We start from the raw sequence: 11,586 nt of genomic DNA, 5'->3' as shown, positions 1-11,586 counted from the left end.
CTACGTCTGTTGGGCATTTTTAAATTTAAAACAACATTGCCCCTGTCAATCAGCACCAACGAACAGAAGCCAGCACATTTCGAAACCGCCCAAAACGTCCGATGGTTCTTGAGAAGAAGCAAACCATCTTTTCCGCGTCACGGCTCCGTTCGCGTGAGTTCTGCAGCAGATGTTACATCAACATGCCGGTGCATCCGCGATCTTGCCATCGCCGGGTTTATGCTGCCTGCCACCAATCCACGATGAACGGGCCAAGTGCATCAATCTGGTCGGTTCGTTCGCTGGGTGGTCTTCGGAGCGGATGGATGCGGGCCCGTTTGGTTGAAAACCCCAGCTGCATCGGAAACCGCACAACGCACACGACGGAGCCACGGAATCCCTTGATAAATGATGTGCAAATCTCGCCAAGAAATTAGTCGAATGATACGCGCTGCAGGGCGAACTGGATGTTGCAAGAACCAAATCAACCAGATGCCCCGGTTGCTGGTTGCGTTGTGCGAGCGTTAATCGCTATATTGATTAATGGAAAGCTGTTTGATGCAATAATACAACAATAAAGTTGCACTACAAATATTTTCTTTCAATCTGATGGTTCATTAAAAATGGATTCACATACTTTGTGTTCACAGGTCCATCGGAAGTTATACTTTTAAAGCATTGTTGGGTAAATCAAACTGTGAAATGGTTTTTATTACTAAGTTGGCATAACAAAGTAGTAAACAATTGGCAACGCCGTGGCAAGTGTTAAGGTAAAATTAATGAAATACACAAAGTATTAATGCAAAGAGTTTGCATTGATTTTCAAGTTTTTCATTAAAAAACAAGGATGCAGAAAAAAACATCCCGAAAATCTTCCATTCAAAAAAAAGTTTTGCTCCAAAAACTCTATGAGTAGTGTATTCATCGGATGTGATCTTCTGTAACTCTTTCCCAAGATAAACGTTTTTCTTCGAGGTACTCGTTTCGAGCAGTTTCGATGTCGAATATGAAAAGAGAAGCTAAAGTCGACTTCGAACTTGTTCTGGGATGATTTTATTATCCGTCGATGAATGTTAATTATTGAAAAGAGGCATCTTTTGAAGGGGACCAGCTGAATTTGGTTAAATAATTTGAATTGAATCAATCAAATGGAATACTAGGTTGTTCATTATATTCGGAGCCTCGATAACAAGAAGCGCTGCTACGAGCCTAATTTTGTTTTTGTTATATTTGTACACTCTTTAAATGAACGCATGTGAAGTTTCATTTCAATCGGTCACTTAATTTTTTTTTTACAAGCCATTTAGTATCTACATGTCACAGCATTTTTTTCAATGGAAAAAATCAAGTATCGTGCAGTGATTTCAATTTTATTTTTAAAAGGTTTAAAAGCAAAGGAAAATAATGAACCAATACTGAAAGTGTGTAAGGACTCTTCACCTTTAATTAGGGGGTTAAAGGGCGGTTTTCTGAGTTTAAACATGGTCGTAGTAGCCTTTAAGACGATCCATGTCAAAAACGTCAAAAAAACAGGCACAACATCGGCAATCATAAAACAATACAGGATATCGTTTTCGAAAATCGTCCAATCACTGATAGAAATTAAGTACAAGACCTAACCAACTCATTGAGCAGTATAACCAATATTTTGACTGGAGTTTTGGGTTCCTGAAAACTGTTTGCAAAATGGGTGCCGCCTTCGCTAAAAACGCATTCGAATGCATCTTTCTTGACAACATTTAGCGTGTTTTCGATACGATAAAGTGGATTTTGTGCATTGTATCATCACTAGGAATGAGACTTAGGTCTATCACCATGATCCTGAATAAAAACTAGAAGTTAAGGAGTGAAATGAACCTTTTTCTTCAGTTCCGAAACGAGTTCGTCCACATTGACTAAAAAGATGATTTTTCATCAAATGATGACGTCATAACAGCTGTAAAAAATTACTGTGACATGTCGATACTAAATGGCTTGTAAAAAAAAAGTAAACTGCCGATTGAAATGAAACTTCACATACGTTCATTTGAAGAGTGTACCAATCCTACAAAACAAAATTAGACTCCTAGCTGCGCTCCTTGTTATCGAGGCTCCGAATATAATGAACAACCTAGTAGATTAAATTGTTCGCTTAGCTCGTCTAATTGTGCAACACAATTATTTATAATAGCATATCATCAAACCAATAATGCTGCTCAGAAAAATCAACGTGTTGCAATATGTTTTTCCGTTACACAACATGTTGCAAATCACCAACTGCTGCAAGCAAACGGATCCTGTCAAACATGCCACCGATAAATGATGACCATCGGTGGGTAATTGTGTATCAACTCCGGTGCGTTTATGTTGAAGTGTGCCCGGCCGATGCGAAATGGGCTCGTAATTCGGCATCCGTCGGTCAACCATTATCTGCAATCAATTTGGCACTACAGCGAGGCCAGATCGGGTGGGCCGGTCGGTTGTGGTCGCCACAGGTGACACTGGGCCCATTGCTCTTTCTGGCAGTTCATCTATCTTCCACTGGCCACACAAGCGACAGAGAACGAGAGAGAGAGAGAGAGAGCGAGATGTCATCGGGCTGGAGGACGGTTGTCGTAATTGATATTTGTTACGGGCAGCTAATTTGTTTCACCGGACCACAGGACGACGACCGTGGTACAGGGCGTGCCAGACTCGTCGGGCAGCATAGCCGAACGGAACGGAATGCACAGCTTATTTTGAATTTGCCAACATTTTATGTTTTAATTCCATAAAAAAATTAAATACATTTTCATTGAAAAAGGACAAAAAAAATGCTAAAAGAAGATCTGCGTCCACTTCGGAACGGATCGGAACTCCACAACAAACAGGCAGGCTGCTGCTCCGTTCCGTGTCCGCGGCAGCGATTTACCGATAATCGAGTGTTGCGTTTACCGAATAAACGATTTTCACATAGTTGTGATCACACTTTCGCCCTCACGCGGGTGGGTGGTAAGCGCACACACACACACGCGCGAATGGCATGATTCGCGTGGGGCACAAAAGCGCCTGCCATCCGCGGCACCAATCAGCACCGGCGGACCGGCGGCGTGTAGTGCAATTTCGCGGCCGATCCTGCGACCACGGAAGCGTCCCGGCGACCCGGCCGATGTGCCGAGCCGTCGCACCCCAAATGGCACGCATTTTCTAATGGAAAAGGAAAGAGAGAGAGAGACCCAGACCGGGAGAGGAATGTGATTTGTAATCCAAACACAAATTCAATTTTCGCGATTTACCACGATTTGTTGATTCTGGGCAGCTGCACCCGACCCCGCCCCGCGGGGGTTTCAATCAGCCGATCGGTGGTGGGTGGTGCGACATCGGGATGGCTTTCTCTCATACTTTTTTTTTTGCTCGCGAACCGATTTCCCCGACACAAGCCCCGTGTCGCCGAGGGGCCCCTGAAAAAGCGTTACACTGATTGAAATTTTCCACATCGCTCCGCAGCAGGCTGTGTGTGTGTGTGTGTGTGCGTGACGGCGAAAAGCGTTCGGCACTGTTTGCACGGCCCGGGAGCGTCCCGGTCTGGCCCATGGCCCGGGAGACACACCTCGATATAAACAAATGTAATTGAAATTCTGATGCCTTCGCGCCAGGGCCAGGACTTTACATCTTTATCAATCGACCAACAATCGGGACCTAGCGTCGTCGGTGGGCCACTGGCCGCTCACTCACTGGGTGGCTCCGGGATCAAGGACCAGCAGCAGCATCCTGGGCAAGGTGTACCAAACGGTCGGATTTACTACGCCACTCGCGATCCGTTTCCCTGCAAAAACTCCTAATGATCGGACGGACGGGAATCGGGAGTCCCCGTCGAGGGGACCGTGAAGAATTCAATCTGCATTTATCACGTTCACGCGGCCCGGAGAGTCCCTTCGGAACGGCAGGGCTCTGGCCCGCGCCAGCCACAAAACGGGATAAAAAAGCCCAATAATTTATTCATATCGTGTATCAAGTGTCGCAAATTGGCCTTCTCTCCGGTTTGGCTGCCCGAACCCGTGCCAGTGACGTCTTACGGCAGCGACCGACGTTTACGGTGCCACTGATTTGTGAGGCGCTCGCTTCCACACGCGGTGCGCCTCATCATCGTCCTGCGTCAACTGCCGGAAATGTGACGAACGGAAGTGACAGAATCGGTCCGAGAGGCGGCCGAGAGGGGTCGGGCGGCTGTGGTGTAGGCGAGACCCGAAAGCGACAAATCACTGATATCGACAGCCCGGTCGCACGGGGTGCCGCAAACCACTTCTGAGTGTGGTGGCGGCCCAAAATTTGGTACCGCTCCGTCTTCCGGCGAATCTTTTGATAAAGGCGAACGCGGGGTGTCGGGCGAGAGGAGCGACGTGCAGGGGGGCCTGCCGGGGCTGAACGATTTCCTGTTCCTGATGTTTTCGGTGGGTTTTGCCAACGACAACGGCGACAATGGAAACGTCCTTCACGTGGTAACCATCTGTTCGAGGCCGCCACTTTGATCGACAGTCGCCTTAATCTACCGGGGTGATCGGTGGAGCGGAGGGGTGAAGTGGCGTTGCGGAGAAGCTCCAATCGACGACCTATCGCTCCGCAACATCAAAGCACCCACTTCGGGCACCGGAAACGGCGGGCGAATAACTGCGAATTTTCTTTCCCATTCCGACGATGGTTCGGAGCATAATCCGACAGATGGCGCCGGTAGCCACCACGATAAACAGCGAGTACTTCGGAACACGTGTGTGTGTGTGCGAGGGTAGCAAACCCACAGGTCGTCTATTGCCGGACAATAAATATCATCTTATTCGCGTGTAACAAAACATTAGCCAACATCAACACCGTTCCTGCGCTTAGTGGTACGACGCGTAAGCTGGGGCGGCGTAGGAGAGGGCCGGGCTGGCGACGTAGCTCTTGGTGGCCAGAGGAGCGGAGTAAGAGTAATGAGCTGGGGCGGCATAGGACAGGGCTGGGCTGGCGACGTAGCTCTTAGTGGCCAAAGGAGCGGCGTACGAGATGGTCTTGGCAACCGGAGCGGCGTAGGCGAGGGCTGGCTGAGCGATGACCTTGGTGGCGACCTTGGCGGCCAAGGGCTCACGGTGGACGACAGCGTTGAATCCGTGGTGCGGATCGGCGGTGTACTCGACGGTGCGCTTGAAACCATCAGGATCGACAAGGGAGTACGATCCCTGGACAACATCTCCACTGCGCGACTCCTGCTGGGACTTGGAGTCTCCGGTCAGAGCATCCGAGATTCCGTACGAGAACGAATAGTGCGGGTTCGCGTCGTACTCCTCCGGGTGGGCAGCGTAGGCAACCTTGGCAATCGGGGCCGCGGCTACCAGCGGCGCCGGAGCATAGGCAACCTTGGCCAGAGCCGGGGCAGCATGGTAGCTGACAGCTGGCGAGGCAATGAGTCCAGCGCGCGCAACGGCGACCAGAGCGGCGAAAGTCAGGAACTGGGTCGAAGATTGAACAACCGACATATTAGCGAACGCCCGGTCCGGTTGCTTGCCGCAGACCCAAGACTTACCTTGAATGCCATGGTGGATGAAGAATTGCAGGAAGGAGTTGTGCGCGGTGCAAGGAACTCGGCCAAACTGTGCTGTGATCGGAAATTGTGAACCAATTTATACTCCGCTCGAATTGGCTGATGTAATAAAAGGTCGGACCTGGTGACGTCACTGGATGCTGCAACGCCGGAACCGTTTCGTTGATTGATTGCAGGAGATGGAGGATCATGCACTGCTTTAAAATTCAAATCGAGCTAAGCTGTCGATGCAATCGAGCGGGAATTGTTTGAGAGGGATTTGCAGAGGGCAGAACAGGCTGAAGTCCCGACAAACCGATAATAACGCGGACGTCGCGTGCGATGCCAACGATAATGATGACGACTGCGCCGGTCGGCGACCATGATGATGAAGATGGCAACATTCGCCGTAGAAAGGGGTTGCAAATTGAATAAATAAGCACGTTTCGCTCCTGCCCGGTACGCTGGTGTCCGGTGCTCTTGTCTTGTGCTACCTCGGGAATAGATTTATCAACGCGGGAAATGTCAATTACGCAAAGCGAAATGGGTCCCACTGACAGTTACGATGTCTATTCTGGCCCAAAGCGGCGAATGATGGCGTAGTTATCCGTGTACGCAGGCATGTCGCACTCGGTGCACTTCATGCTTCTGGCCATTAAACGAACGTTAAATTCTATAATTATCGACGATAAACGCCACTGCTTTTGATCTGAATTGCCCGCCCGCGTTCGATTGTTTATTAGCATCTGATGTTGATTTCTGGGGTACTTTTAGTAATAAATATTATCGTTCTCTTGGTATGTAACCTATTGATTTTCCCAAGGTGCGTCCGACATGTGTGCCAATCGATCGCAATAACAGTCGTTTAAGGGATTTATGACTGCTGCGCATAAGAAATAAGAATAAAAACATCCATAACGAAGCTTTCAATTTTACTTTGTACGCTGCTTAAAAAACCCTTACTTACTATTGTTTTTCGCATACAACATTTAAGTATTGAAAAAGTTCAACTGATTTTTTCTAAAGAAAAATAAAATTAAATTATTTTCAATTATTTAAAATAAATAAAAATATGAAAAGGAAAATGCAGAAACAAAAACTAAAAGGTAAACTCGTAACATCACTATTCGATACACTGAAGAAGACCTAATGTAGCTGATTCCTGTCTATGTCATATTGAAGAGAGGCACATAGAATTAACGTTTTCTTCTTCCCAAGTTAAAACCATCATAAAAAGGGTTCAAATTGCTAGCTTTCACAATACATCTCATACTTTACGCATAATTTGTCGGACGTTTAACGATAATTCACCAGCCTTTCCGTCTGATTAATGATAGGAGCTTCATGTTTGCAGTCTCCTCGTTCGCTTATGACTCCGTAGAAGACTGACAACACTGACCTACGGCAACCACGAAACCACTCGACAGCATGCCGACGTTGACGGTCAACGGCGGATTCCTTGTGCGCTCCCGAGCGTTGCTGCAGCATGGTGTGTAACATCGTGCTAAGTACCGTGCCTCAGCTTGCATCCCATGCCGTGGGGTCTAACGGCATGTCACGGCAATGTGGCGGCAATTGCGCCCACCGTGGTACCACATGCATGACGCCACATTCGGTTGGATCGAATCCTTTTGGTTTGCTGGGCAAGGCACGCCGCTAGCGGTAGCAGCTGGAATCGCATCGAAGACAGATTTGTTGTCCCCTGTCGGCGTCCCCAAACGATTCCGCGGCAGTCCACGTTGCGCGATACGGCAGCATAGAGGAGCCGAAGCATAAAATCAAATAAAAATCTCTTTATCGTTAACATGCCGCACAGCCGTTTGCTTTTTATACGAACACATGTTGACAAATAATTTGCCCAACCGGTCGTGGCCACCCATTGCACGGCGTGAACGTTACAAGCGTAGCGTAAATGTTTCCTTTCGCGAGACGATATACTACCGGGTATTCAGCATGCATACGTTGGGCCTCGTTCTATCGGAAGGAGGTCATCGGGTCCCACTGTGCAATGTCCAAAAGCTGCTGTCATTCGTACGATGGAGCAAAGACGACAGCATGCCTACAGCTTTTTTTTCAGTCGTTTTCAACACGGAACTGCGCTCAGCGGAAGCATAAAGGTTACGCTTATCGCAAGGTGAAAGATGAGCGCAATGGGCGCTGCTCCAATTAGTTGCCTCCAGTTTCAGCAGACAATCGATTTCCTTGTAGGGAAGCCGGGACGCACGTGAGCACGTGGAACCATAAGGGGGCGGCACGTGACTGGCGGTACGGATTGCATCATGACATTTGCCAAAAACGAGTTCCTACGACAACTCACCTTGAAAGCGTGGTTTTAAGTGAAAGGTGCGGCCGGCTGTCCGCCTGCTCCACATTTGGGTTCGGCCGCCGGTCCAAGGCCAGCAACAGGAATGGCAGGCGAAAGACCTTTAGTCCTTCTCGTCGAGTTGCAGAATCGTTAACCCGAAATCAACTGGCCAAGCTAGGGGCGTAGCTAATGGTAAAAGAATAAAGAATTTAATGAAAAAGATAGTTTCAAAGCAATTCGAAATCTAATCACTAATCAATTACTTTACCTATTGTAACTGAAATTTTCATATAAAATTGTAAATTAAGTCGATGGGTAGTATTTTGGAATTTAAAGTCAGTTTATCGGGTTATTATTAGTATTAGTTATTGTTTATTCCCATTATTAGAAGAACAGGTTATGGGCGTATTTATAATAAAAAGTAATTAAAATCGCGTAATTTTAATGAGTCAGTTGCGCACTATGAATTTTGAGTGAGATTTTTGGTGATGCTGATGAAAGTCATGTGGTTCTACAATATTGAACCTTATTATTGTTTGCAATAAGTTCTCGTCTTTTTATAAATTGATTTTTCATCACGCGTTCCTCTTGAAACCCCAGCATTTTTAATGGAGCTCAGCCCTTCGATCTGGTCTTTGTTTCAACAATTGGGTGCCAATGTGATGTAGCGCACCAGGAGTATTTTATAAATAGCTTTATTAATACCGCAATTTGTCCTCGCCAGCATGCTCAGTTTCTCGCACAATACTGTATGCTGGGAGCAAGGTTCTACCCGCAAGAAATGTGGCATCTGAACGAAAGCGTTCCCGGCGACAGGATGCCATGTTATCCGAATGGGATGAAGCTTCTTTCTCAATTTTTCTATCCGGTTTTCGTATCGATATTGTCCTTGTGTGGTCCATTCCGTTCCAGGCGCAAACTGAAGGACGTAGCTCAAGCTCTGATTCAATTATCTTAATCAAATGAGATCGCAAAGGTGTTTGCGGCAAATACCCAAAGTGCACGGGCTGAGATAAAGTTTTCCGACGTCCCGTAGAGACGGTTTCCCAACATTTCTGGTCACTTAGTTTCCGTTGTGGGCACGATCGATGTAAAATACCTTGCGGTTCAGACAAGAAAGTTGTTTAGCACTTGGTGGCTCCGTGCCGTTTACTTATACCAAACCATCCTGGGAATTGTGGCTGTGAAAAGCGTTTCCTGTAGAGATTGTCTACGAAAAAGTGTAAGAAACAACAACTCAACTAATCGACAGCCATTGAATTTTATGAGACGAGTCAATGCTGTTGATGAACGCATCAAAGGTAGTTTGGTATAAGAATGTGGGAAAGGCAGCGGCGAACATAAAGATGGTATGTGCAGGGTTAGTTTCTGGTATTGTTAGGAAAAGGCTGCACAAACTACACTTCTGCTTTTGCTAGCGATATCATGCAGAGATGCTCTGCCTGCAACAAGAGAAAGTGGTTCTTAATCCAGTCTATTTAAAACTAAAATATGTGTCACAGAACGTTTGACGTTGTACATTCATTGAAGTAAGTAAAGTCTTTTAAAGGATATTTCTCGTTTATCGTATGTTTGCAGTTCACGATCAACTCTACTCCTGAAGATCGGTTATCACCAGCAGAGAAATTCACCTTCATCAGGAACGTTACGTAACGACCTTTTTATGGAATCAATCAACAACAGATAGTACTTGAGCAAAATGAGGTAAGTCCAATTTCCATGAGAGAGATGTCAGTTCGCCTAATTCGTACTGTGCGGTCCCATAACATTTAAGAACAATAAAACAATGCCCATTGTGTCTAACCCCAATCCAACAAAAGAACTACAAAGAGAAGGTAAATGAGAAAAAGCATAAATCCTTAAATATAGATGACCTTTAGTTTTGATTTTTGATAAGTGCGGTTTTGTCTTGGAAGAAAATCATGTTCATCTATTTAAAAGGTTTATATGAAACGGATATATAGTGTAAAAATGGGTTTTAAGATAAGTTGAGGTAACCGATTGATTTATCTTAAGGCTAGTAAAAAATCTACTTGTTCTAGGCTGATACCTTGAAAGTCCGTGGGATTATATTATTTTAAAGTTTAAAAATCATCCCAATTTATTAGCTCATATGTCAAGTCTATAGTTAATGTATAAAATATCCCAAGCTGGTTGGATGGCTTGAATTTGAATTTCGAATGTGTACTCATCCAAGGCATATTACCATATTACAAAAACCTTCGATGATAATCAGATCAATACTGAAATCAATCAACAACAGCTTCAGTCCTATGATGCTGAAGTCTTGCGTTGTGGTTGTCCAGGATTAGGTTGTGCGGTTGATGTGAACCGCAGTGCAAAGGATGTGCCAGATCAAAAGATTACTCAGAAACCCATTCATATCGATGCGAAGTTCTACAGCAAATACTGGCATGAAACGTATTTCGTTGGCTTCGAGTTAAAGACTACTTGAGCGCAGCACGGAAAGCATGTTATTATCGCAATATTTATTTGGTTATCGCTTTATTTATGTTCCGTACTTCGCAAAGCGCTTCACGGCTCAAGCCCTGGTTTCAGATTTCATCGAGCGAATCGGCGTCGTCATCGGTTGCAAGGGTCAATTAATATTGTTTTAAATTTTGCTTCATCGGAAACTATGTGGGTCAAGTACACATAACAGGATCGGTCATTTGTCTTCTGTTGCGGATAAGTGTTTGTGAGAAAAAAAAACGCGATGCTTCCAACACTTCCGGTATTGCTGCAGACCTTTGACCTAATGTTTGGCTGATAAATTATATACTTCATACATGTGGCACGTCTTTAATGAGGATTCGCTTCAAAGCAGACTGTCGGCCAAATCGGCGAGTAATTTATTGGATGCTGGTAAGCTAACATTATGAGAAGAGAGAAATGATACGTGGCAGGGTTGGCAGTAAATTTGCAACGGTGTAAAATTACCCAAACAACTCCATTAATTACAAATTGTTTATGACGAGCATATCGCGTGTCTATCTTTCGCCTGAAAATATGCCATCCGAATGATGCTTCGATTCTGCAGCATCTGTAGCTGCATAATGAGTGTGTACCTTGCCCCAGCAAACATCATTAATGAAACATTTAGCAACGGTTTTTGGATATTGCAACCCCTCACGTTCTCCAGTGCATCCTGTGTTATGCATTTTCATCAAAAATATTGCACCGCCACTCCTGTACGCGCTGCATACTTCATTCTCTGAAATTTAGAACCATGAGTTGGAGGGGAATCGGATGTTACATGCCGCTAGGTTTGATTTTGCGAAACCATGTCGCAGCTTTTTTTTGGTGCTAACGATTTTTAGGATTGTTTAGACACTATTTTAAGCTTCAATGAGCTGTAAAATTTTGTCTACCGGGAAAATTTATCATACATGTGCCATCGAAACGTTGAAGCTGCACATTTCAACAGCTTTTTCGGAATACCGATGACGGTATCTGATAGCGAATACTGATGAAGGTGCTTTTCACACCTTTGCTGGACACTTAATTTTAATGTTTTCACTTTTTCCGTTTGCATCTGTGGTTCTGCTCTTCAGCCACGTTGCGTTAAATACCGATAACGCAACCTAATAATTTCCTAATAACGACATATTTTTCATTAACTCACCGATTTTTGCACAATTTGAGTGAATTGTGGCAACAAATAGATATAAGGGTTACTATATGAAAGTCTCTAACTTTCGAACACATGTTCGGTTTAAATAAGTCGATCTTTGCAGGTATTTACGTATTTTGTTGCAGTACATCATTAAAATGAAGCGTGTGCTTAGAA

The 11,586-nt window shown here is 45.2% G+C and overlaps 1 protein-coding gene across 1 annotated transcript; it reads right to left on the bottom strand.

Annotated features, from left to right (window-relative positions):
- Nucleotides 1-4,814: 4,814 nt before the first annotated feature.
- On the bottom strand, nt 4,815-5,506 carry LOC128272807 (cuticle protein-like). The gene is made up of 2 exons (XM_053010689.1): nt 5,495-5,506; nt 4,815-5,420 (listed from the first exon to the last, which is right to left on the bottom strand). The coding sequence occupies exons 1-2, from the start codon at nt 5,504-5,506 to the stop codon at nt 4,815-4,817; spliced, it is 618 nt and encodes a 205-aa protein (XP_052866649.1).
- Between the last annotated feature and the right edge of the window lie 6,080 nt (nt 5,507-11,586).

The sequence above is a fragment of the Anopheles cruzii genome, chromosome 3, assembly GCF_943734635.1.
Source record: "Anopheles cruzii chromosome 3, idAnoCruzAS_RS32_06, whole genome shotgun sequence".
NCBI lineage: Eukaryota > Metazoa > Arthropoda > Insecta > Diptera > Culicidae > Anopheles > Anopheles cruzii.
This window is presented reverse-complemented; position numbering and strand designations above follow the sequence as displayed.